We start from the raw sequence: 25,651 nt of genomic DNA, 5'->3' as shown, positions 1-25,651 counted from the left end.
CTCAGTCCTTCCTCCTCCTGGCCGACGGCTGTCACCGGCGGCTGTCACCTGGACCCACTGGGTGTTTCTGTCCCTCACTCAGCACTTCAGGACACCTGGCCTGTCCCTCCTGTGTAGCAGGCATCCCCTGGTTGTGGTGTAAGGCCCAGGGGCCAGGGTCAGGTGACACGCTGTCTTTTACACACTTGGGAAAACGACCACAACAGAGAGATGAGCCAGTCAGGCTCTTCAAGGACAAGCCAGGGCTCTTTGTATAGATTTATTTATGGCCAGGTGCGGTGGCACACGCCTTTAATCGCGGGGCTAGGGAGGCAGAGGCAGGGGGATCTCTGGGATCACACAGAGGCTCCACCTCTAAGGTGTGCCCCCCTCCCCTGACATTGTAATGGGTTAAATTGTGTCCTCAAAAAGGTATATCCGAAACTGGGTGTGGTGCTGCCCGTCTTTAATTCCAGCACTAGCAGGCTGAGGCAAGTGTCACTCTGTGAGTTCGAGGCCAGCCTAGTCTACGCAGAGAATTCCATGCCAGCTAGGGCCACTTCGTGAGACTCTGTATAGAAAACAAAAAAGAAAGAAAACAGAGAGATACGTGCAGGTTCTAGACAATCCCTTAGAACCTGCAACTTTGTTTTCCGTAAGTTTTTTTTACATTTGTGTGTGTGTGTGTGTGTGTGTTGGGCATGTGCATAGCACAACACTCACATGGTGGCCAGAGGACACTTTGCACAAACTGATTTTCTTTTTTCTTTAGGTTTTTTGAGACAGGGTCTTACTAGGTAGCTCTGGCTATAACTTGTTCTGCAGCCCAGGCCGGCATGTGTGGCCTCACTCCCACTGGGCTACTCCTGGCCTGGGCTCCAGAGAGTGGCACCTAGCCCTAACCCAGCTTTTGTTCAGAGTCCCCCAAGGATACAAAGGCCTATGTAAACTTTGTTCAGGAAATCCCCGAAAACCACGGTACCTGATGAATCGAGGAGTCTGCACTTGGCATTGTATTATTGGGAACTTCTTTCAGGTTGTTTTGAACACATGGAAATCAACTGGCTAAACTGTAAATATAGAGAAAAATAAAGATGCCCTGGACGAAGGGCAAGTGTTTCAGTCCTTAAGAGACTGGACCACCTGCAGCCATGAAAGGCTAAATTCATTCTTAAGGTGCCTCTGAGTTTTCTTTCCATGGATCCGAGTGAAGCCACACACCTGTGCCATGACACCTGGAGACAGGCATGCACCATGACTACTAAAATGGATATCCTTCTTCTGTTATGCTGGGTCTTCAAATTTGGTTGACCCTGTACCCCCGAACCGTCTCGCCAGTCCTGAGTGTAACTATTTGAAATACCTTTGTATTGGTCAGGGTTCTCTACAGAATGAGTCGGTCTACATATAGAGAAAGGGGATTTATTAGAATAATTTAGAGACAGATTGGAGGTGGGTTTTCCCAGCTCAAAAGATTTGGATTAGCCAGGCAGTGGTGGTGCACGCATTTAATCCCAGCACTCGGGAGGCAGAGCCAGGCGGATCTCTGTGAGTTCGAGGTCAGCCTGGTCTACAGAGTGAGATCCAGGACAAGTACCAAAACTACACGGAGAAACCCTGTCTCGAAAAACCAAAAAAAAAAAAAAAAAAAAAAAAAAAGATTAATCTGGGTTATATGAGACCTTGTCTCAAACAAAACAAAGGCTGAGCCTGGGCTCAGCAGACAGAGCCCTCGCCTGACATATACAAAGCTCTGGGGTCCATCCTAGGCTCCACGTACACCAGGCATGGTAGGACAGTTGCGTCACAGCACTAGAGAGTGGAAGGCAGCAGCAACAGGAATCCACACGGGATGCTCCCTCCCCCCAGTGGACCTTGCGGGAGACAGGCGTGTGTCACACACCGGTGGGTGTCACCCCTGGGCTGGCTCCGGCAGGGCGCCGAGTCACGTCTGTCTCTGTCTTCTTTCTAGACCGGTCCAGCTCAGACAAGGTCTCCCCGTCCCCACATCGCAGCCCCAGGGCCCAGACTGAAGGTCGTGTAACACCCCATCTGTCCCTGGCTCTTGATCTCTGGTCCCCGCCGCCTCTCAGGGCTTTGCGAGCTGTGTGCCAGGCTGTGCTCTCCTGTGGAGGAAGCTGGCTGTGTCTTTGCGGCCCCTTTTCATCTCGTGTCCTCCGGGCCTCCCTCGCCACCCCCAGGACTAATTAAGGCATTTTCCTAAACAAGCCCGGTTGCATCTCAGAAAATGAATTCTGAAGCCATCTGGTGAAATGCACTCCCTCCCCTATCCGCTATCACCGCAGAATGAGTGACACCCGGGCACCCGCAGCAGGCCAGCGGCCTAGGAACCAGGAGGCTTCAGACCCGTGATTCCATCTGTGCCTCGAGGCTGGCCAAGGTCGCTAACAAACACCCCGAGGCTCACCCACCAAAGACGGCCCAGGGTTTTTTATTTCGTTTTATTATTTTTTTAAGTTTTGTTTTGAGACAGGGTTTCAATTAGCCCAGGCTGGCCTCAAACTTAACTAACTAGCTTAAGATGACCTTGAACTCAACAGGCATGCTAGGGGAATGTTTTACCTGGAGCCCTGGCTGCAGGGAGTGAGTTGGCCCTTTTCCAGGTCATGGTGCTGTGTGACTGGTCCTTGCCCACACATTCCGTCCTCAGGGCGAATCTCCTGGAGTGAGAATTTCTGGCTCTGTGGACTTAATGTGAAGAGGGCGTTTTCCAGACTAAAGCCAAGTGCAGGAGGAACCAGTGTGTACTGTGCCTCTGCGTCCCAGCCTACTCACACCCCACAGGGGGCTGAGGGGATGCCTTCTCCTGCCTCGGCTGTGTGTGTCTGTGTGTGTGTGTGTCTGTGTGTGTGTGTGTGTGTGAGTGTGTATGTGTGCGAATGTGTATGTGTGCGAGTGTGCATGGGTGTGAATGTGTGTATGTGCAGCTGCAGGTGGAGGTCAAAAGAGGATCAGATCCCTGGAGTTAGAGTTACAGGTGGCTGTTGGCTGCCTGATGAGCATGCTGAGATCCAAACTCAGGTCTTTGGCAAGAGTTGTATGCACTATTAACCGCAGCCCTGTCCCTGCAGGCCCTCAGTGCGCTGTCTCTGTGTGTGTGTGTGTGTGTGTGTGTGTGTGTGTGTGTGTGTGTGTATATTGTGTGCCTCTGTGTGTGTGTGTGTGTGTGTGTGTGCATGCACATGGAGGCCAGAAGTCAATCTCAGTATTGTCTCTCACGTTCTCCCACCTCGTGTGAAGACGGTCTCCCAGTCACCGGGGAGCACACCCATGCCGTGGAGCACACCCATACCAAGGCGGGCCAGCTGGCCAGCTCCAGACCTTGACCTTGGTCTCCCCAGAGGTGGGTTAGTATGCCGCACACACTGGCTTTCTGCATGGGTCCCGGGGATGGAACTCAGGCCTCCCTGAGCCGCAGCTAGCACGCCCCTCCCGAGCCATCTCCCGGCCTCTCCTCTTTGTCAGCTGATGACAGATGAACTCAGCGTCAGATGAGTGCTGCACGCTCATCGGTGAGCTTCCAGCTGTGCGCGGTGGCCTCTGAACCAGTGTCCCTACATCCAAGACCCTAACTTGGCCATGAAGGGAGCTCACTGGGAACCCAGACTGTGCCCCCCGCCCAGTTAGCGAGGGGCAGTGCCCACCTGCACGGCCCCGTGTCCCTTGCTCAAGTTTTACAGGTGTGTACAGGATGCACATTACAAATGTGTGCAAGGCACCAGCGGATGTGGGAGATTCAGTTCACAAGGGGCGGGACGGGCACTTGGTGTCACGGAGTCTTCAGAGGACCCCAACGAGAAAAGACACAGGAGACTGTGTTAGCACGTGAGGTCAAGGTCTACGTTACCCTGTGCCCAGCCCCAGCAGATCTGTTCACTGAAGCTGAATAAGAGTAACTGGTGTGGGTTAACTAGAGACCAAGTTAACTGGTTAACAGATGAGTGGTTAACTAGGGACCAAGTTAACTGGTTAACAGGTGAGTGGTTAACTAAGGACCAAGTTAACTGGTTAACAGATGAATGGGTTAACCAGGGACCAAGTTAACTGGTGAATAGATGAATGGATTAACTAGGGACCAAGTTAAATGGTTAATAATGACTGGATCAACTGGCAAATTGGTTAAACCATGAACAGGTTTGTGGTGGTATTGTGTTCCCCGATATATTGCGCACCCTAATAAACTTATCTGGGGTCAGAGAACAGAACAGCCACTAGATACAGAGGCCAGAAAATGGTGGCACTCACACCTTTAATCCTAGCATTTCAGAGGCAGAGATCCACCTGGATCTCTGTGAATTCAAGGCCAGATTGGAAACAGCCAGGCATGGTGACTCACCCCTTTAGTCCCAGGAAGTGATGGCAGGAAGCAGAAAGGTATTTAAGGCGTGAGGCCCAGGAACTAGAATCTGGTTAAGCATTCAGGCTTTTCAGCAGCACAGTTCAGCTGAGAGTCATCCAGTCTGAGGAAACAGGATCAGCTGAGGAATTGGCCAGGTGAGGAAGCTGTGGCCTGTTCTGCTTCTCTGATCTTTCAGCGTTCACCCCAATACCTGGCTCCAGGTTTGTTTTTATTAATAAGACCTTTTACGATTCGTGCTACCCAGGTTACTAGATGGATGGGTTAATATTAGTCAGCTGGTGACTGGGCTAACTAATTCCTTGCATTACCATATCTGGTTCTCACTGTTTCTGACTTGCTGTCAAATTGTGGACCCCGAGAACCAGCCTTGCTGAGAGACCTGCCCACCCCACACCTCCCACCACTCACACTCACCCACTCACCCACATCCCCGTCACCACGTACCCACTCACACACACTCATCCACTCACCCACTCACATGCTCACACAACTCACAGTCTCCAAGCTTATACAGTAATGCTTGGTGATGTGGGGACCACTTCAAGAGAATTACCTGAAGAACCAGTGGCCGGTGGCACACCTCTCCCCCTTGGCCAGTGCTGCTGGGAGACCCCAGAATTGCCATCTGAGCTTCTGGGCCTGTGATTCCTGACATAGTGGAACTTGGGGTACACAGCCACCATATGGATGGATCAGGGTACAGGCCCATCGTCTCTCCTCTGTGGCCAACAAAGCCAGTTCTCCACCTGGGATGAGAATAGTGAAAAAATGTGTTTTAGACAAAGAAAAACAGCTTCGTTGGGAACCCCACTACACCAACCCAGGGTCTGATAACCAGGCCCAGGGACATCGCTCATTCGAGATAACCAGACGCAGGACAGTATATAAGCGGAGGCCAAGAGTAATGCCACTCTACATATCTTCAGGAGACACTGGAGAGACGCCACCTCGACCTGCAGTAGCTGTAGTCTCCCCAGGGAGACTGCCTTGAGAGACTGGACCTGACCTTCAGGTAAGAGACACCGCACAGGTGAGCAGCCTTGGGGACAGACAGAGAATGTAGTTAAGAACTTGAGTGTGGCTGGGTAGTGGTGGCGCACGCCTTTGATTCCAGCACTCGGGAGGCAGAGGTAGGCGGATCTCTGTGAGTTCGAGGCCAGCCTGGTCTACAGAGTGAGTTCCAGGAAAGGCGCAAAGCTACACAGAGAAACCCTGTCTCGAAAAACCAAAAAACAAAATAAAATAAAATAAAATAAAAAAACACCAAAAACCAAACCAAACAACAAACAAGAACTTGAGTGTAGCGGTGGTGGCGCACGCCTTTAGTCCCAGCACTCGGGAGGCAGAGGCAGGCGGATCTCTGTGAGTTCGAGGCCAGCCTGGGCTAGAGAGCGAGATCCAGGGCAGCCGGGGCTGCACAGAGAAACCCCGTCTCGGAAAACCGAATATGTATCTTACTATACCAATGAAGACAGCTTGCGGCAGCAGTGCCTCGCTGTGGGCGGATAAACTGGAAGCTTCCCGCTCTAGAACAGTCCATGGAGGTCCTGGATGCAGCCCCTGCCCCCAGCCACCGGCTGGGCTCGAGGACACTCGGGGGCACAGGGGTCCCCTCACATCCTGTTTCCACTCCTGCTTTCTGGGGTGGGAACTGGGTCACCTGGACGGTACTAGGTTCTGTCAGAGGCGGCATGCAAACGAGCTGGCGAGGCCTTCCTCTTTCCACCCCCCTCCTCTGTCTACCCACTGCGGCTCACAGGAAAAGGGACCTTCCTGCTCTACGGCTCAGACGCGACCACAGGCTGGGGGGAAAGCTGGGGGCGTGGCCTGCACCCTGGGGCGTGGCCTGCAGCCTGGGGCGTGGCCTACGAGGCCGCCGCCGTCAGTGGGAGGGGCCCAAACGTAAGCTCCAGCCTCTCATTGGGCAGCAGCGGGGGTGGGTGGGACTCGGCGCGGGCCGCGAGGTTTACCCTGCCTCGGGCCCAGGGGGGAGCCCGCTCGGAGCGCACCACCAGTTGATGGGCAGGAGGGGAGGCGGTTGGGGGCGTGGCCGGCGCGCTGGGGGCGTGGCCCGCCAGGGGCCGCAAGCGTCCGAGGGCGGGGCCGAGGCGCAGGTACGCACCTCCCATTGGGCGGGGGCGTGGCGGGGCCTGGCGCCGCTGGGAGGCAGGCCCCGCCCCCGGCCCGCGGGGATCTGCGCGGCGGTGGAGGCGGTGAGCGCGCGGTCTTGCGGCGGCGGTTGGCGGGCGGGCTTCCGCCGCTGGGACCGCCGCGGCCTGGTCGCTCAGGCTCGGACTCCGCGTCGGGCGGGCTGGGGGTGGGTGAGCCCGCTGCGGCCGTGGGAGGGCCGGGCGGGGCGCAGGCGGAGAGCCTGGGGAAGGGCGGCGGCTGGGCCGCGTCCGGTTCTGCGCAGGGCCCATGTGCGGCCGAGCCCCGCGGGTGCTGAGAACCTCCAGTTTCCTGCTGCGAACCCTGGGTTTTCTTCCCTGGATCCCCTTCTCTGTAGTCTGAGACCCCGTGTCCCCCCCCCCCCCGAGAGCCCCGTATTTTCGGCCTGTCTTCACCCTGAACCCCGTATTTCCGGCCTGATAGCCCTCGTCTGCAGCCTGAATCCCGAGTTTTCTGCCTCACCTCCCCCTCTTTGCAGCCTGGACCCGTGTCCCTGCTGAGATCCCGAATTTCCTGCTGGAAGCCCCGAATTAACCCAATTTTCCCACCTCTGCAGCGTGAACCCAACATTTCTTACTTGACCCCCCTCTCTAGCCTGAACCGCGAATTTCCTGCTTGGTACCCCGTTTCTGCAGCCTGAACCTGTGTCCTTGCTGAGAACTCTGAATTTACTGCATAGACGCCTCTGTGCAGCCTGAACCCTCGTTCCTTCCTGCTGGACCCCCTGTCTGCAGTCCAAACCCAGAATTTCCTGCTCGAACCTTACCCGTCTTGTGAACCTAGAGTGTTGTGTCAGAGTCCCAGTCTTTGCAGCTGCGTCCCTGTAGCTTGACCTCATGCTGCAGACCCTGTATTTCCCGTTGAACTCCAGCTCTACGGCCTGAATCTCAGTCCCTTGTGTGAACTTTGCTTCCCGTACTGTCCCCCGGACTGTGGAACCCGGTCCCTGCAGACCCTGTCTCTGCTCCCTGACTCCTCCCTTGCTGCCCAAACCCTCTGCTCCCTGAGCCCTATCTTTTGTTATCTGAATTCCCATACCTGCTTAGAAGTCTTCATTTGCCTCCTGAAATCCCATCCTTGCTGGAAACCCAGTGTTAGCCGTCCCCCCAACTCTGCCGCCCGTACCCCCTCTGGGAACACTGTCTTGCTTCTGTGAACACTCATACTACATAAACCCTGGTTTCTGTCGGTCTCCTTGTCCCTGGTGTCCTTCCTGCTGCTCTGGTCCCCCCTCCCCCATCTTTCCATTTCTGTCCACAGGCCTGGCCCTCTCTGCCAGGGGTGTCATGTCCTGAAGGCCTGCATCTGTCCCTGTCCTTCCAGGGAACGGGGCAGCCGCGGGCGTGCGTGCATGCGTGTGTGTGTGTGTGTGTGCGCGCGCGTGTATGCTGCCCTCACCCTTCAGGCCTAAGGCTGGGGGGTGTGAGCTTTGACTGGAGCGCCTGCTGCTGCTGTGGGTGCCCTGGGTGCGACCTTGAAGAGGGGTCTGTTGAGTTTTACTTATGGGAAACAGTGCGCCCATTCCCCGTGTCCCAGGACCCTGCACTGACTGACTGATGGCCAGGTTCCCTGTCTCCTGGAGGCTGTGTGTGAGGCCGGCGTCTGCCCTTGAAGCTCCTGTCGGTGCGAATGTCACTGAACGCAAGCGGAGCGTTTCTAAAGCGTCACACGCGTTTTGTTGCAGGGCACCTCCGGCATCAGGCTCTGTAGCACCGTGAGGGGAGCTTCTTCTTGCCACAGCTCCGCGTCATGACGGATGCCAAGTATGTCCTGTGCCGATGGGAGAAGCGGCTGTGGCCTGCGAAGGTGACGGCTCTTTTCTCTTCATTGTGGAATTAGAAATGACTTGGTGACAACAAGGTCTTTATCAGGCTCTGCTCCCTCGGAGTGAATGCTTGGCGCCCGGATCTGCTGGCATGCGTCCCGGGGTCCCCTCCACTCCACCGGGTTTTGGTCTGGCACTCAGGAGCCTCTATATCCAGAATTGTCTTTAATTATTTTTCGCACTAAGGAAAAGAAAAAAATAAATAAATAAAAATAACCAGAGTCGACTATAAAAAGGCATGGAAGGCTGTGACTACAGGAAGTGCCTAGCTAGGCGCCCCCAGACAGGGAGTAACTGTGGTGTTTAGGGGTGCTTTCTAGCAATTTAGCAGGAAGTGCTGAGCCTGTGCCCTAACCTTGGATGGCCATGGGCTCAAGTGCCTCAGTTTCTCTGCCTGAATCAAAGGAGCTCAAATTAGGTGCCTGTTCAATCCTATGGCTGTCACCTTAGGAAGGGCTTGCCACATGTCTGTTCCTGCACGTTGCCATAACAAGATTTTTTTTTCTTTTTTTACACATAGGTTTTGGCCAGAACTGAGACTTCAGCGAAAAATAAGAGAAAAAAAGAATTATTTCTAGATGTTCAAATACTGTCGCTAAAGGAAAAGTTAAGTGTATGGTTTTTTTGTTTTTTAAATGGTCTCTCCCCTTCTGTCTGAGGCTTCTAAAATGGTTCTCACAAAAAGAAGGGAAACCTGCTTCTGCTGGATTTCGTCTTTCCACACTAACAGCCTTGTCCATAGGACAACGGGTTTTATTTGACACCAATTTCAAGCTGAAGGTCTTCCATGAGGCCCAGAGATCTGCAGGGAGACGGGTCTCAAGGGCGAATAAATAGAAATTTTCCCCAGGGAGCCATGCTGTGGTCTCCCTCCCACCGAGGGCCAGTGTGACTTGGTTCTGCTCCGGCTGTGCCGGGCCCACTGTGCCACTAAGAAAACATTTTTCCACGCCAGAAAGGCAGACGGGTGGCAGGACTCTGTTTTGCTGCACCTGGTGACCCTTCATGGGTCATCTGCAAGGACATTGTGGGTGTGGGCCTGCGTACTGTCCCCTGCCACCGTCCTCCCTTCTGAAGAGTCCACGGGCTGCCCGTCTCCCGGGTCCCCCAGCCCGCTCCTTCTTGTACCATCTTCAGAGCTGCCACCACTCGAGAGTCCCCAGCTCCCGCTCTCCCTGCGGCAGGGAAGGTAATTGAATACTTGAGTTTAAAAGGAAAGCGCGTCCTTTTAAACTAAAACGCGCCTGCTGGGTTGTAAACAGCTCTCGGTGACATTAGCGGCTACTCGGAAAACCTAACAAAGGAGTTATTTGTGCAGTTGAAAGTCGGATTTGCCTCATGAAAGTCCCAATTTGAATTTATTTTCACTCTTAGCTCCAGCCGACCTTTTCTTTCTTAAAAGCGGGGGAAAATGGGAGAAAAAAAAGAGAGAAAAAAAGCCATATCCACCCTGGTTGGCTGTGCCTGTCCCCTCGGGCAGTGTGTCCCGCCTGCCCTCCTTCAGTGTGACTCTCGGTATGAGCGGAAGGTTGAGCAGGACGTCTGGACAGTCAGCTTGGCAGGCTGGCGGCACTAACGGCTCTTTGTTGCCCGCCGCAGGATCCAGGTGAAGAGCTCGGCCGTGGAGAAGCTGCAGAAGTCACACATTGAGAACATTGCCGCCTTCCTGGGTAAGGGCTCCAGCCAGGCCTCCAAGGTGCTGTGCCACCGCGACGCCTCTTCATCTCGGGGAGCCTCACAGAAGGGAAAATGGATTGCTTGCCTTTATTTTTTTCCCTTCCCCCTTTTGAGACAGGGTCTTATGTAGCCCCGGTTGGTCTTGAAATCACTGTAGAGCAGAGGCTGACCTTGAACTCCCGATCCTCCTGGCTCCAGTCCCCAGTGCTGTGATGATGCATTCATGTGTGCTGGGGACAGAACCCAGGGCCTTGTGCGGAGTGAGGACTTAACTCCCAACTCGGCACCTGCTCTCCAAGCCCACACCAGAGTCGGCTCTAGTTGCTTATGTCTGTGGCTTTTTGTTTGGGTAGTGCTGGCCTGCGGAATAGCCACTGAGCTGCGGCCTCTGCTTCTGTGGGTTTTTGTGTTTGTTTCTTAGTTTTTGAGGTAGAGTCTCCTACTGCAGGCCAGGCAGGCCTGGAAGTGGTGGCAGTCCTCTTGCCTCAGCCTTTCAAGAGCTGGGATCACAGGTTCCAGCTGGGGTCCTCCACATACCAATAGCTTCTCAGACCTGTAGCCAAAACCAGACCTACCAGATGGCAAGAGCCCTCTTTCTTTTTTTTTTTAAATTTTCCGGAGCTGAGGACCAAACCCAGGGCCTTGTGCTTGCTAGGCAAGCGCTCTACCACTGAGCTCAATCCCCAACCCCAGCAAGAGCCGTCTTAAAGATAGCCTTGTGATGGGCATGGAGGACAGGAGAGGACGCCTGCCCCCACAGGAGCAGAGAGCCACTGTCCCTGAGCCCAGAGGCCGTTCTCTGGGGATGGAAACGGCCTTGAAGCGCAGAGTCAGAAGGACTAGGAAGGTAGTGGGTGGCAGGTCCCAGGCCAGCCTGCTGCAGCCTCAGCCTCTGCAGAGGTGAATGCTGGGCTGGGCCAGAGCTCTGTGGTAGGAGCCCTGCTCACATGAAGCCTTGCATTTAGTCTTTGGAACCACTGCATGCATACATAACATACAGACATTGAGACAGAGGCACATGCATCTATGACAGACAGACACACGTGAATGTATAACAGACACGTGCATACATAACATACAGAGAGACACACACCCATGCATACATAACACAGACAGACGTGTATACATAACATACAGGGAGACACAGACATGCATATATAACCTCCAGACAGACATACACGTACGTACATAACATATGTACAAACATATATGCATACATACATACATAAATTGCCAATTAAAAAGCCCAGGGGAGCAAGGACAGAGCGGTCAGCTTTCATGCCGCTGCCACCGCCACCTCCCTGTCACCTGCAGGTACTGTCGGTGAGGTGCGTTTGGCTGCGTGGGGTGGGAGGACTCCTCTGTGTGTGTAGGGCCTCAGTTCAGCACCCCTCACCCTTCCTCTTATGGCTGAGCTAGACTTCTTCTGCACCCCGTTCCAGGCCTGGTACTGGCACACTTGGCAAGGGTCCTAGGTGGCGGCAGTCACCACCCAGCAGAGACAGGCCCAGGGCAGCTGAAGCCAGGGCTCCGTCTCCTGGAACCCACAGCTGTTGAGGGGTAGCTGTGCTGACCCTTGAGAACATCCTTGAGAACAAGGATGTTCCCAGTGCAGGCACCAAGTATGGGTCTGGTCGACGGAGGCAGTTATCCTGGCGAGTGTGAAGCTGTCCCCAACGTCCCATTCAAATAAACAGTGCAAGACATCCGGACATGTTTATACACAGTGTTGTTTCGGAACTTGGCGGGAGTTAGTGGTTATCCAGTCAGGCTGAGGTCATTCTGGGTGTGTGCTGGTCTTCAGTCATAGCCCACAGTGAATGTGTAGCCATGTCTTGGCTTTGTCCTCTTTTTGGGGGTACACATAGCAGAGTAGTGTCGGGCCTGCCTGTGGCTCTGTAGAGGCGGGTGCTGGGCATTGGTGAGGCCACTGTCTGCTGCTGCATGCACCTGAGCAGGCCCTCACTGTGCGATCTCTGTCTCCACAGCCTCTCAGAATGACGTGCCAGCTGCCCCCCTGGAGGAGCTGGCCTATCGACGTTCGCTGCGAGTGGCCCTGGACATCTTGAACGAGAGTACCAGCTTGAGTCCTGAAGGCCATCTGACTGAAGATGAGACCTCACCGTCCCAGAACGAGAAGCCATACGCACATGTGGCCTCTTGGGTCCCCAGCGCCCCCTCCCCATCTCTTTGTGGTGAAGATGATGAAGATGTGGCTGCTCGGCGCACACCCAAGAGGAGGTGGGAATGCGTACCACAAAGCCTGGCGGGGTTGTGTGCATCTGAAGAGGACCCCAAGACAGACCTCCCAAAGAATGCAACCCCGAGGCCAGCATCGCCTTTCCCCACTGGAGATGGGTCTCAGGACAGTTCTGGGTCACAACCGGACCGTGGACAGGAGGATACAACCAATAAAAGGCAGAGGAATTTGGGAGAGAAACCTACCCGGCGCCGCAGAACAGAGTCTCGCCTTTCCAAGGGGGAGAGTCTTTCAGGCAGCGAGGGCCAGGCAAGCAGCTCTGCCGCCCTGGCTTCACCTAGGCTACTCTCCCAAACCTGGGGAGAGGACCCCTGTGCCGGGGTCAAAGGCTGTGACCAGCTTGTGCCATCAGGCAGCAGCAAGCTGCTCCTGGCCTCCGAGAGAGGCAGAGGCCGCACCACAAAGAGGCCACGCTTGGATGGAGGCCAGAACCCACCCGCCAGGCAGCTGGGGACTGGAACTGTGGGGGCAGCGCCCTCCCCTGGGAGCTGGTCTGGGGAGGCCATGGCGCTGTGCAGTGCTGGTGACAGTGAGCAACCAGAGGAAGGTAACCACGAGCAGGGACGCCTGCTGTCCCCCAAGGCGTAGTGACTCTCTCCTCGCAGATACCTCTGTCTTTGTGTTTGAGTGGGAGCTCAGGCAGAGTTGGGGGTAGCAGTCAGTGACCCCTGAAAAGCACTTCTGTGTTGCTCTTGCTTGTTGAGTATCAAAAGCACATTCCCAGTAAGTGAGGGGCCCTGCTGAGGGGATTAGGGGGCCTAGTGTCAGGAGCCTTCCAGAGGTCATTCTGAAACCTGTGGGTGGCTGCAGCCAGGGGCTGGTCTCCTGTAAACCTGTCTTGACCCACTGAGCTCTGGCAGGGAGATCAGAAATCAGGTGTGTGGTCTGGTGGTCGTGGGACACAGTGGGATCCTTCACGGGGCCATCCTCTGCCTGTCCCCTCTACCATGTCTCACCTTGTTGCAGTCACCTTTTGGTTCTGGGGGAGCCATTCTCTGTGTATCCACATGTCAGACAGGGTCGCCACCTGGAGCTCCCACACTTTCTGTCACTGAGTGAGTGCCGCTGTCTGCTTCTCTTCCTGTTTATTTTATTTTTTAAGATGTACTTGAGGCTGGAGCTCACACAGCTAGAGCACTCGCCTGGCAAGCATGAGACCCTTTGTTCATCCCTAGCACCAGAATTTAAACAAAACGGAGGGCCAGCGAGGTGGCTCAGCAGGTGAAGACCCTTGCCATCAAGCTTGGTGACCTGAGTTTGATCTCAGGAACCCACAGGGTGGAAAGAGAGAACTAATTCCACAGAGTAGTTCTGACCTCCATGTGTGTGCTCGAGTGCACACATGTGCATGCACACACATGCACAAACACACATTCACACACACACATGCTTAGACACATGTATGCACACACAAACCTCACATAAGCATGCACAGACACACACAACATGCATGCATAGACACACACAAGTACATGTAGAGAATGTTCAAAAATGCAAACACAGATCTGACCACAGAGTGCACCCTTGTTGAATTGTGTGCAGGCTCAGTCTTTGTCGTAGACGGTCCTTTGTCCCTAGCCCTTGGCAGGGTGAGAGGTGGCCATCAAGTGGTGTCCCCCTGTCTCGGCAGATCTTGTGTCCTCGGAAGAGTCCATAGGGTTCAAGTCCATCCACCCCCTGCTGGAGGAGGAGGAGGAAGAGGAAGAGCCGCCCCGGATCCTTCTGTATCACGGTAAGAGAGTGGCACATTTGAGAGAGCGGTGGGTGAGGCCCCACCCTGCGCAGCACTCCCTGAAGTCCTCATTGTTTGGCGCTGGTGGTGATTTGGTTTTGTTTTTAGACAGGGTCTCACGGTGTGCCTCTAACTGGCCTGGAACGTGCTGTGTAGACCAGGCTGGCCTCTAATTCAGTGAGATCCCCCTGCCTCCGCTTCGAGAATGCTGGGATGAAAGGTGTGCGTGCACCTCCATACCTGACATTTCAGTTTTTTGCTCTGACTGACCCGAGACCTGTCCAGAGCCTCTAATGGTGCCTTGAGAGGAGGCAGAGGACTCAGGGGAGGTGGCCAGCCCTGTCCTGCTCCTTTCTGGGCACACGGAGGGAAGGTGTAGGCTCTTCTGCTCTCAGTGGGGCAGAGCCACCTTTGCAGTGGTGCGGGAGCCCGTGTCTGTCTGGGGAAGTGCAGGTCCTCCCTAAAAGTACTGCTGGATGGGGTGCAGCCGAGAAGGACGTGGGGGTTAGGGCGGCTGAGTGCACAGGCATGGCTCAGCCGCTGAGAACCCAGGGCCTCTCCTGAGCCAGGTGCGCGCTGGGATGCTGCTCAGATGACGCAGGGCAGGCTGGGGGCAGCTGCAGACACCGGGTTCTTAGTGAAGGCCGCCAGGTTCCTCCATCTCACCTCCTGTTCCTTCCGAGTGGCTGAGTTCCCGCTGAGTACCTAGAGTGTTAGAAGGGCCTGGGTGCTGGTGTGAGCTGCGCCCCGCAGCTCTTCGTGGTTTGGGTCAGTTCTGGAGATCAGGGCGTCCTGGCTGCAGGGGGCCTCAGCTTCGTGGCCGTGGATGGCAGGTTTGAGCTGATGGCTTCCTTAACCCACCAGACCAACTCCTGACAATTGCCAGTTCCCAGCCAGGGTCTCTTCGGTCTGAGCTGTGACCTCCTCGGAGCTTGTCACCACCACCCCTCATTCCTGCTGGCCCAGGAGCCCTTCACAGCCTTTGGGTTTCATGGTGGGAAGCATGGCAGCACCTCTCCACTCCTGCCAGTTTTCCTGATGCTGAAGCTCTGTCTACTCCAGTCCGCCATCCTGGGGTTCTTGACAAATAGAAAATGCTAAGTTGTACGCAGAAAGCCAGGTGAAGGCAGAGGGATCCCTGCAAGTTGAAGGTCAGCTTGGACTCCATAATAAAATCCTGCCTTAGAAATTAGTAACAGATCGGGCAGTGGTGGCGCATGCTTTTAATCCCAGCACTCGGGAGGCAGAGGCAGGCGGATCTCTGTGAGTTCGAGGACAGCCTGGTCTACAGAGTGAGTTCCAGGACAGTCAGGGCTACACAGAGAAACCCTGTCTTGAAAACCCAAAAAAACAAAAAACAAACAAAAGAACAAGTTAGTAACAAAGCCAGGGCTGCGGCCCGTGTTGGAGCGCTTGTGTGGTACCCGCAAAGCCTGGTTTCGGGTCCGTCCTCAGCAGCCTCATAAACCGGGCACGGTGCACACCTGTCACCCCAGCACTTGGGAGGCAGAGGCCAGCCTGGGCTACAGAGCGAATTCTAGGACAGCCTGGTGTACATAGACCCCTGTCTCAAACCACAGCACAGAATGACTTTTCCTCCTCTGAAAATATTGTGTTTTCTGTATTTTGTGACCTCAATCTGAGAAATTGTCCTGGGAGGACAATTTATTCTGTGAGCCGTGATTATATAATCCACGTTTTGGTGCAGAGTGCCCAGCATGAACCATGCCCGGCATGGACGCAGTCATCTAAATGTGTGCTTTGGGAAGGATGGTAGACTTAGAAATGGAGGTTTGGGATAGAGCTCATCCATCCTACTGCTGGCCTCATCTCCTGCCACAGGACGTTTGTCACTGGGGGGACACACAGTCAGGGCCTCGTGGCCCATAATGGGTGCTCAGACTCTGTCTCTGAGCCCTGTGTCTGCCTGAACTGTCTGGGTTTCCTGGTATTTGAGGTTAGAGTTGGGCTGAAATGATGCCATGATGAACGTGGATTTTTCTTTTTCTCTGTCTATACTGTCCTTGTTTGAGGTGCCTTTGACTCAGCTCTTCTTTTCCTTCCTTTTAATCCTAGAACCACGATCATTTGAAGTAGGAATGCTGGTCTGGCTTAAATACCAAAAATACCCGTTCTGGCCGGCTGTGGTAAGTGTATCTGCCACCCGCTGCTGCGGGCATCAGGTCCCTCAGCTCAGCTCCTGTTTCCCTGCTCAGGCATGGAGATTGCTGGCTCTGTTAATGCTGGAAGGCTCAGGCCACTTAACATGACATTCTAAGTGAGATTCCCGCCACGTCACCTCAGGGAAGCCTGTGTGAGCAATGTGCTCTGCTGAGCTTCGGGAATGGGTGCTTCAAGTTTCCTCCATTCGAGACCCCTGAATTTAGGTCCTATAATGCCATGGGCATGATGGCGCGTGCCTGTTAATCCCTGTACACAGAAGGCTGAGGCAGGAGGATCAAAGTTTATGGTCCAGCTACATAAGAATGTTGGAGACCAGCCTGGGACACAGGAGAACTGTCTCAAAAACAAAACAAAATAATAATGACGATAAAAAGGTGTCTGAGTCCCACCGAAGGTCTGTTGTGTGGCCAGTGAGCTCTGCCAAGGGCAGCCCCAGGTACATTCATGCACTGGAGCTGCAGCCGTCCGTCCTGCGGGGGCTTCTCCAGGTGGAGGCTCTCCCACCCTGTCATCTCTTTGTGCCCGCCCCTCACTCCCCTGTCACGGATGCTGTCCTCACACTTAGCTTATTTTATGGGTTTATGTCTTGTTTTGGAAATCTTTTGTTTTTGTTCTTCGAGGCAGGGTTTCTCTGTGTAGCCCTGGCTGTCCTGGAACTCACTCTGTAGACCAGGCTGGCCTGGAACTCACAGAGATCCTCCTGCCTCTGCCTCCTGAGTGCTGGGATCAAAGGCGTGTGCCACCACTGCCTGGTTCTATTTCTTTAAGGGTGGAAGCCAGGACCTGGAACATTCTAGCTCTAGACAGGTGCCATGCCACCGGGGCCACAACCCGAGCCCCAGTGAAATTTCTATCAGATGGTGCGGGTTTTTAGTCCTGGAATGCTGGCTGTTTGTGGTGCTGCAGGCCTGTCATCCCAGCACTTGGGAAATTAAGGCGGAAGAGTGTCAAGTTCAAGACCCTGCCCCAAAAGAGGGACGGAGGAGAGAGGCAGACAGACAGAGTGCCTGAGGTGAGAGCAGCTGGAATCTGAGTGGCTTGCCAAGCGATAGCTGGGCCTCGTGTGGGAGCAGCTGGCTGAGGGACTCTGGTGGCCTGGCTCAGCCCTGTCCTGCACCCTCCCACACTTCCCCCGTGTCTTTTCTTACGGTTGTCTCTTCCCAGGGCTGACGGGTTTCTGGTGTGCCAGTCTCCGGGCACAGGATTAGGCCTGAGGGTTGGCATCTTGGGGTCCATTTGTACTGCTCAGGAAAGGGCTTGCCGCTCTCCCTTTCGCATGGCCCGGGGAGAGGGGCCATGTCAGGTCCCCACAGTGGATTCTGGGCTTCCCCTGGTGCCCAGCCTCCGTGAACAGCTTCCGCTCAACCCAGAGGCACAGGCAGGGACACGGGCTGTCTTGCCAGCACCTAGAAGGTCACCTCAACCACATGAAGAGTTCAAAGCCAGGGTAGCTACGTGGGATTCTTTTCTTTTTAAAAATTTTTCTGAGACAGGGTTTCTCTGTGTAGCCCTGGCTGGTTTGGAACTCACAGAGATCCACCTGCTTCTGCCTCCTGAGTGCTGGGATTAAGGGTGTACCCTACTGTTGCCTGGCTTACATGAGACCCTAAAGAAACAAAATGGGTGGGTAGGGCAGCCTGGTGGTAAGTTCTTGCTGTACTGGCATGGGGACCCGAGTCCAGCTCATAGAGTGCACAGAAAGGCAGACTGGAGTGCGCCTGTGTCCTTCGTGGGGATGGAAGGCAGAGACGGGGGAGCTTGAGAATCTGGCTGCTAATCTGGTGCACGCACTGATAGAGAGCTTCTCAGGAAAGGTGGACGACCAGGGTTGTCTGTGGCCTCCACACGTGGACCTCTGCACATGTCCACAAAGGTTTCAAAACAAGACCCAGTGGAGAATCGCTGGATTCTGCGTCATAGTACCACAGAGCCCCAGGAAGCAAAGGGGGTCTGAAGCCTGGGTCACGCTCCACACCACACTGGCCAGGCCCAGTCCCAGAGGGGGTCTCAGAGGAGCTGGGGAACGTCACCTCCGCCCGCCCCTTGTCATGCTGTGCTATCCCGATTTGTCCACAGGTCAAGAGTGTCCGGCGGAGAGACAGGAAAGCCAGCGTGCTGTTCATTGAGGGCAACATGAACCCCAAGGGCCGAGGGTCAGTACTCTGATGGGCCTGGGCAGGGCGGAGACCTCTGTGGTGGCCCTGACTAGAGCTGCTGACACAGTCTGGTGTCCACAGGGCCACTTGGTGCCTCGGCTAGATAGCTAGAACAGGCGCCCAGGCCCCGTGTCCCCGCACGCGCCCCGCAGAGGAGGTTCAGCACGATGTGGTTCTTGATTGAACTGGATCTGGCCAGTTTGGCTATGGGTCCTCTGCTAGGCCAGCAGCACACAGGAGCGGTCAGCCCTCTCACAGTGGTCCCCGAGGCCCCTCAGGCACCTTCCAGAAGGTGACCCTGGACACCTGTGTGCACCCGAGGGTGGCTGGGTGGGGTAGGGACCTGGGCCCCATGCCATGGAGGAGCTGCAGCCCAAAGCAAGGTTAAGTCTGGGAGGAGGGCGCCTCCCCGGGATGCGGCTGCCCTGCTGACCTTGGCCTCTGTTCCATCAAGAATCACCGTGTCCCTCCGAAGGCTCAAGCACTTTGACTGTAAGGAAAAGCACGCACTGCTGGTAGGTGGCAGCCTGTGCTGTGTGTGTGTTTGTGCACGTGTGCACGGTTGTGAGGGTGTGCGTGTGCTGAGGCACCTGTGGAGGTGGAGGACAGCCTGGGTGTCGGTCCTGCCCCTTGTTTTCCACTGTGCTGTGTACCCCAGGCTCGCTGGCCCTCGGGCTCTTTGGACTCTGTCTCCATCCCGTCTCACCCTCGGAGTGAGGGGCCACGCTGCACTACCACGTCTGATTTTCTGTGGTTCTGGGGATTTGAACTTGCCTTCCTGAATGAGCTTGGTCTCTGGCCAGGAAGACTTGTTGTGCTCACGCAAAGACAAAGCGCCAGGTGTGGGCGGATGCTCTGCACTGAGCTGTCAGTCAGGTGTCATGGCTCCTGAGCGTGGCCGTGACGGCCCGTCCCTCTGAGTGGCACCCTGGGACCGCGGGAGGTGTGGGCACTGAGACGGTGAAGGGCACTGCTTGCTGTAGATGCATACCAGGCCGTCTCATCACCAACATCCATTTGGTGAAGTGTGCCAGGGTGAGGACCTGAGCCATCCCCAGAACCCGCTTGAAGGGGAAGCACGGTGGTGCGTGGGAGAGGAGACAGACAGACAGTCCTTAGGGCTCACTGAGCAGCCCGTCTAGCAGAGTCGGGCAAGCTCCCGGTTCAGAGAGAGACTGTCTGAGCAGAGGTCGGTCAGCTGAGGGTGGTACCCAGCCTCCATCTCTGGCCTCCACACGTGAACATGCACAAATCTGGGTGTGGGACACAGCATCCCCAAGGTGACTGGGGAAGTTGGAGGGTGACCCACATCCACATGTCAGGTGTGCGGTGCTGGCTAGCAGCTGAGGCAGGAGGATTAGGAGTTCAAGGGCCAGCCTTGGTTACATACAAGGCCTGGACTACATGAGACTGTCTAAAAAAGACTAAAAAGGTCAGTCCGGTGGCTTGCTGGCTGCTTCACCTGAAGGGACTTGTCCGTCACACCCCCTGAGAGGGCCAGGCCACAGTGAGTGGATGCGAGCCTGGGCCACACAGCACCTCCCTGAGCCTGGAGCCCGGGAAGCCAGGGCTCAGGGCCGCGGAGCTGCCACAGCCACCGGCGCCTGCTGTTGTTTTTTGTAGGACAGAGCCAAGGAGGACTTTGCCCAGGCCATCGGCTGGTGTGTCTCGCTTATCACCGACTACCGTGTGCGCCTGGGTATGTGGGCTGTACCCCAGGGAGTGGGGGTGTGTACCACGCCATTGGCACCTCCTGAGGGCAGGATGGAGGAGCTGAGGTGGATGTGGTCCTGTCCCGCATCCTGTCTTGGCCCTGCTGACCTGTGACGACACTGTTTCTGTGGAAGGTGGGAGCAGGCGCAGCCTCCTGACTGAAGGGCCGGGCCCTCCACACAGCACCGCCTCTGTGTGGTGACTGACCCCTGGCAGCTCCTTCCTGAGGCAGTGGACAGACCTGCACCCCACAGACCTGCCTCAGGTCAAGCACAGACCAGAAGGCTCCTGGCCAGGAGTCCTGAGCCACAGGAGCTGGCAGGATGCAGGTCTGAGCACGGCCCTTTCTCGTGTCCTACACAGGCTGCGGCTCCTTTGCTGGGTCTTTCTTGGAGTATTATGCTGCTGATATCAGTACGTATACGTGTTCTTCGCATGGGGTCTGCCTCTGGTCCTTGAGAGACCATCATTGCCAGTCTCCTGCCATCCTTGGTACATGCACTGAGATGCCAGTCTTACTCTGGGCAGGGCTCTGTGACCTCAGCTGCCCTCCTGCCCTGCATTCCTGTCAAGTGGACAGCTGTGTGCCGGGCGAGGGGGTCTGAGGAATACTGTCTTCACCCCGGGGCATTTAGCTGGTGCACTCGATGGTTCCCAGAATGAGGATTCTCCTCCTGGGCAAAAGCGCTCTGGAGAGAGGGAGGGGAGAGGTGGAGAGGACACAAGCTCCCAAGGTGTGCTCCCCTCACAGGCTACCCCGTGCGCAAGTCCATCCAACAGGACGTCCTGGGGACCAGGTTTCCTCAGCTGGGCAAGGGGGACCCTGAGGAGCCTGTCGGGGACAGCCGGCCAGGACAGTGTCGGCCGTGCAGGAAGGTCCTGCCCGACCGCTCCAGGGCTGCGCGGGACAGAGCCAACCAGAAGCTGGTGGAGTACATTGTGAAGGCCAAGGGTGCGGAGAGCCACCTGCGGGCTGTCCTGTGCAGCCGCAAGCCCTCTCGCTGGCTGAAGACATTCTTGACCTCGGGCCAGTACGTGACTTGCGTGGAGACATACCTGGAGGACGAGGCACAGCTGGACGAGGTGGTGGAGTACCTGCAGGACGTCTGCCGAGAAATGGACGGCGAGGTGCCTGCCCGGGGCAGTGGGGACCGCATTCGCTTCATCCTGGACGTGCTGCTGCCCGAGGTGGGGGCCCCTTGCTCAGCCGCCCCATGCCCCCTGGGCGGGCCCCCATGCCCCCTGGGCGGGCCCCCATGCCCCCTGGGCGGACCACCATGCCCCCATGCCCCCTGGGCGGACCACCATGCCCCCTGGGTGGGCCCCCATGCCCCCATGCCCCCTGGGCAGGCCCCCATGCTTGCTGTGGCCCCCACTGTCTTATTGCTGTGGCTAGGACATGTCCGCTTCAGTTAGAAAGTAAAACATGGTGGAGCTGTGTGCTAGCTTCGTAGCTCAGGCCGGCCTCAAACTGGGCATCGATCCTCCTACCTCAGCCTCTAAGTACTTGGGTGACAGATCTGACCTCCACACCTGACCCCTGGAGTCACCTATAAGTACTTCAGTGTGTAACTTAAAACTGGGTGGTTTTGACTGTCTCGGGCTTAGCAGCCTAGGGTCAGGTGTGACAGTCCCAGGCGGGGAGGTCCTGAGGAGCAGGCAGTGCAGATGCTTCTGAGCACGCACGCTAGAGGCCTGGGATGCCCCATCCGAACTGAAGACAGCTCTAAGGACCTGTCACCCAGCGCTCGGCTGCTGTGGTGGGAGGACACAGACTTCAGGCCAGCCCAAGCTGCACAGTGAGACCATTTCTTTCTTTTGGTTTTTCGAAACAGGGTTTCTCTGTGTAGCCCTGGCTGTCCTGGAACTCACTCTGTAGACCAGGCTGGACTCTTGAACTCCCAGAGATTCACCTGCCTCTGTCTCCTGAGTGTTGGGGTTAAAGGCGTGCGCCACCATGCCCAGCAGAAACAATTTCAAACACCAGTGATATATTTATCAAAACCACAGTGTGACTACCTAAACTAATGGTAGTTCCCTAAGTTCCTGTCAGAACTGTTACACATTCAGACAAGGTCTTGGGTCCAGGCTGCTCTTGAACTTGACGATCCTCCTGCCCTGCTGTCCCTGGGGGCTGGGATGACAGGTATACATCACCACCCGTGGTTGATGTGATGCTGGGATGGAACCCAGGGCCTCCTGCACTCCAGGCTGGCTCTCTGCCCACTGGGCCACAGCCCTCTCCGTCTCTCCTCAGGCAATCATCTGCGCCATTTCTGCAGTGGAGTCAGTGGACTACAAGACAGCCGAGCAGAAGTACATCCGTGGTCCGACACTTAGCTACCGGTAGGCCCCTGGATGCTGTGCAGTTAAAGCGGCATGGCTGCTCAGCTCCTCCGTGAGGAGGCGTGGTGCGTCTGTGTCCGCGCACAGGGGCTGGACAGGGCCTGGACCAAGGCCCGGGTCTGCAGCATTCTCTGAGCCAGGCTGGATGCAAGCCAGGACCCTGGGGCTGGGCAACAGCCTCCTCTGCGGTCGCGTGTGCTGCCCGAGACCCCTGTAATCTGCTTGTGTGGGGCGGTGTGGGCTCTGCGCCTCCTGCTCCGGTGCGGCTGGTGGCGGGCACAGAGCTAGATTAAGAGGCAACGTGGCCGTCAGCGGTGCAGCGGGATAAAGATGCCTCTCCTGTCGGCCGGCAGCACTCCTGAGATGTGTGGCCCCAGAGGCTCTAATCCACCTCTGGGCATGCTGCCAGACCTCAGTGGGAGCCAGGCGGGGCAGGCAGTGACAGGCAGAGGACTGCAGTGGGGTCTCCATCCAGAGCCACAACCAGGTCTGGCACGTCGGGGCACATGGCCCCTAACGCTATGTCAGCATCCTCAGGCGGGCAGTGGGCCACTGGCACAGGCCCTCTCTGTGCTCTAAGCAGCCCAGGGAGTGTGTGGTTCCTGTCATTTTCAAGATTTTGATCCCGAGGAGACATTGCATGCGACCCTGCAGGGTGCATCCAGTCCCCAGTTCCCTGCGTTCGAGGGCGTCACACTTAGTACACTCATCCAGCGTTCTCAGCCCATCATTGTGAGGTCCAGGCCAGCCTGGGCTACCTGGGCTACCGGGCTAGAGGATGTCAGTGTGGTTGTGTGTGCGATAGTTCCAGCCCTGGGAAAGTGGAGACAGGAGGACATTCTGGACTCAAGGCCGACAGCCTAGTTAGCAAGGACCATGTCCAGTGGGAGACCCTGTCTCCAACCAAAGTGGAGTTGGAGGGTGACGCCAGATGTCGGCCTCAGGCCTCCATGTCGTGAGTGTGCGTGTGAGTGTGTGTGCGCGTGTGTGTGTGCTTGGTGAGCGAGGTCTGCCACCGCACGCATTCTGTCTTCTGATGCAGTTCTTGAGTTGAACTCAAGTCTTTGCTCCTACGAGGCAGGTGCTTAATGCCCAGTCATGTCCAAAAGAATCCTCCTTTTCTTTTTAGATGTGTCTGTTTTATGAAAATGGGTGTTCTGCCTGCATGTGTGTGTGCCTGGTGCCTGTGAATGTCAAAAGAGGACATTAGATCCCCTGGGACTGGAGTTCGGGATGTTTGTGAGCCACCATGTGGGTGCTGGGAACTGAACTTCGGGCCTTGTCAAAATCAGCAGATTCTCCCAACCACTGAGCCATCTCTCCAGCTCCTGAAATAATATTCTTTAGAGTAAGTGTGGACAGGCAGAGTGAGGCAGGAAGATTGCTGTCTCACATGGGGTTGCTGCCCCACCGAGCGCTCATCTAGCTGGCAGGAAGCCCTGGGTTCCATCCCAAACTCACCTGGGAAAGTTGTGGGGTTTGGGGTTTTGTTGTTGTTGTTTTGAGACAACGGTTTATCTGTGTAATGCTGGCTGTCTTGTAGACCAGAGATCCTCCTGCCTCTACCTCCTGAGTGATGGGACTAAGGGTGTGCGCCACCACCGCCCGGCCCTCCTCCTTTTCCACGGCTCTTTTTCTTTAATGCGTAAACGCACCTGCTCAGCCAGCGTCATGCCGCTTGTCCTACGACCGCAGATGCTCTCTTGGCCCTGGAGTCTCACGGTCCTCTCTTGTTTCCTGAAGGGAAAAGGAAATCTTTGACAATGAGCTCCTGGAGGAGAGGAACCGGCGCCGGCGCTGTCGCTGATGCTGTGGCCTCCACCCTGCCAGCATGGCCTCCACAGCCTGCCAGGGGACTCTGCGGGAATGTGCTAGAAGCAAGAGGCCCCCGAGTGTGCTGACTTTGAACTGTGGGTCCTGCACCTTCAGTACTGAGTCCAGGAGATCAAATGTCATTGACACACCAGAAGCTTGCTGGCAGCTACAGACAGACGCTTTCTGGAAGTTTCTGTGCGTGTATGCTTGTTTTTTTTTTTTTAATTATTATTGTTAGTTTTGTTTATAAATGTGATTGAATGCACATGTGTCATGGTCACTTCACAGTGTGGCCGGCATATGTGCTTGGGTCCTGTGTTACTTAGTATGTCAACCCTACAGAAGTTTCTGGAAAGACTGATTTGAACACTCAGCTCCCAGAGCATTGACATGTTTCCCTGGTCGTGTTTTTCTTGTGTCCTCTCTGTAGTTTTTGGAATCTTTTCTGCCACTCCCGTGTGGTGAGCAGGGGGTGGGGACCCTTGAGCAGCAGTTTTTGTAGGTGGAACTGTTTGGGAGGGAGGTGGGGGCGTGTTTGGGAGGGAGGTGGGGGCGTGTTTGGTGTCCTCCCCATGAAGGGGACATGGACTCAGTGGGGAGGAGTGACCTCCACACCTGTCTCGGGCAGCACAACAGGGCGATGGTACAGGACCGCTGAGGTTCTGCAGAGACCCGCACGGCAGGGCGGTATTGTCTGCAGACCGCGAGGCCCAGAAGCCTGAGGCGGGGGAAGCGGGTCAGAGGCTTGCTCAGCCTGTCTTTCTTGCTGCCCATGGGGACTCCCCAGGAAGGGACACCAGATTGAGCCGTCAGTGTGGCTTCTGGGGCTCTGGACCAAGTAGCCAAAAGATACCAACGGACAGGAACTCAGCTTCCTGTTGGCTTTGGAAGTGGGCCTGCCCTGGTCCATGTGCGGCACTGGCGGGGAGTAGGGGCCTTTCAGAATGTCGTGTCTCTGGGGTTTTCACTGGCTGCTCCTGACCACATGGCCTCACTGAACGGGCTTGCTCTGTCTCGGCTCAGGAGTCAGCCGTGGTGACCTGGCTGAGAAGTGCTGCCCTGTAGGGTGGGCCTGGAGAAAACAGCACCCTGGCTCTGTCCTGGGTCCTGTGGGTGACAATGGCCTGTGGCTCAGCTTGTCCTGAAGCCACACCTTCCTCCACAGCTGGGGCCTGCCATAGAGGGACCAAGAAACCAGACATCACTCAGTCACCCTGCCTTGTCACCGTCCCCATGTCCTCCATGGCTCATAAGTGCGCTGTGACACCAGATAGGTCATTTTCAGGGCAACCTAGGCCCTCTATACTGTGTCGGGCAGCCCCACCGGCCAGCCTACATGCCAGGAATGCCCCAGTTGAAGTGGACACATCCTCCTGCTTCCGCCCCCAGTGTGCTGGGGTGGTCCTGCAGATTG

At 56.0% G+C, this 25,651-nt stretch overlaps 2 protein-coding genes and 1 long non-coding RNA gene across 11 annotated transcripts; 2 read left to right on the top strand and 1 right to left on the bottom strand.

The window, feature by feature from the left end:
* Nucleotides 1-244: 244 nt before the first annotated feature.
* Nucleotides 245-6,053, bottom strand: LOC128115984 (uncharacterized). Of its 7 annotated transcripts, XR_008220332.1 has the most exons (5): nt 4,914-5,293; nt 4,337-4,460; nt 2,563-2,688; nt 962-1,049; nt 245-550 (listed from the first exon to the last, which is right to left on the bottom strand). XR_008220332.1 is itself a non-coding variant. In XM_052747236.1 (4 exons), exons 1-4 carry the CDS (start codon nt 6,051-6,053, stop codon nt 502-504), a joined length of 603 nt encoding a protein of 200 aa, XP_052603196.1. In that variant the 3' UTR covers nt 245-501. The 7 variants fall into 7 exon arrangements, 2 of the variants coding, with proteins under 2 accessions (XP_052603196.1, XP_052603197.1); XM_052747236.1 differs by lacking the exons at nt 962-1,049; nt 4,337-4,460 and adding an exon at nt 5,819-6,053 and having other exon boundaries at nt 4,914-5,106; XR_008220334.1 differs by lacking the exons at nt 245-550; nt 962-1,049 and adding an exon at nt 5,824-5,935 and having other exon boundaries at nt 1,388-2,688; nt 4,914-5,106.
* Nucleotides 4,481-6,087, top strand: LOC128115991 (uncharacterized). The gene is made up of 2 exons (XR_008220339.1): nt 4,481-4,560; nt 5,287-6,087. It is a non-coding gene; the product is annotated as an uncharacterized LOC128115991 (long non-coding RNA).
* A 415-nt stretch (nt 6,088-6,502) lies between these two features.
* On the top strand, nt 6,503-24,632 carry Pwwp3a (PWWP domain containing 3A, DNA repair factor). Of its 3 annotated transcripts, none has more exons than XM_052747196.1 (14): nt 6,503-6,573; nt 8,214-8,335; nt 8,875-8,960; nt 9,954-10,024; nt 12,020-12,838; nt 13,922-14,023; nt 16,100-16,170; nt 18,284-18,360; nt 18,818-18,878; nt 19,987-20,062; nt 20,440-20,490; nt 20,828-21,264; nt 22,334-22,422; nt 24,166-24,632. In XM_052747196.1, exons 2-14 carry the CDS (start codon nt 8,279-8,281, stop codon nt 24,227-24,229), a joined length of 2,061 nt encoding a protein of 686 aa, XP_052603156.1. In that variant the 5' UTR covers nt 6,503-6,573; nt 8,214-8,278; the 3' UTR covers nt 24,230-24,632. The 3 variants fall into 3 exon arrangements, with proteins under 3 accessions (XP_052603156.1, XP_052603158.1, XP_052603157.1); XM_052747198.1 differs by having other exon boundaries at nt 6,570-6,677; XM_052747197.1 differs by lacking the exon at nt 6,503-6,573 and having other exon boundaries at nt 6,738-8,335.
* The last annotated feature ends 1,019 nt before the right edge of the window (nt 24,633-25,651 follow it).

Source organism: Peromyscus californicus, unplaced genomic scaffold, assembly GCF_007827085.1.
Source record: "Peromyscus californicus insignis strain IS unplaced genomic scaffold, ASM782708v3 Scaffold_1__1_contigs__length_55948999, whole genome shotgun sequence".
NCBI lineage: Eukaryota > Metazoa > Chordata > Mammalia > Rodentia > Cricetidae > Peromyscus > Peromyscus californicus.
Note: the sequence above shows the minus strand (reverse complement) of the source record. Positions and strands in the feature narration are given on the sequence as shown.

Coding starts and splice junctions, on each gene's coding strand:
- LOC128115984 (XM_052747236.1), bottom strand. CDS start 6,053: ATGCCGCCTCTGACAGAACCTAGTACCGTCCAGGTGACCCAGTTCCCA. Junction 5,107..5,818: donor AAGCTGTCTTCATTGGTATA/GTAAGATACATA, acceptor TTCTCATCCCAG/GTGGAGAACTGGCTTTGTTG. Junction 551..2,562: donor CCCTGCAGCCAGGGCTCCAG/GTAAAACATTCC, acceptor TTTTCTATACAG/AGTCTCACGAAGTGGCCCTA.
- Pwwp3a (XM_052747196.1), top strand. CDS start 8,279: ATGACGGATGCCAAGTATGTCCTGTGCCGATGGGAGAAGCGGCTGTGG. Junction 10,025..12,019: donor GAACATTGCCGCCTTCCTGG/GTAAGGGCTCCA, acceptor CTGTCTCCACAG/CCTCTCAGAATGACGTGCCA. Junction 16,171..18,283: donor ACCCGTTCTGGCCGGCTGTG/GTAAGTGTATCT, acceptor ATTTGTCCACAG/GTCAAGAGTGTCCGGCGGAG.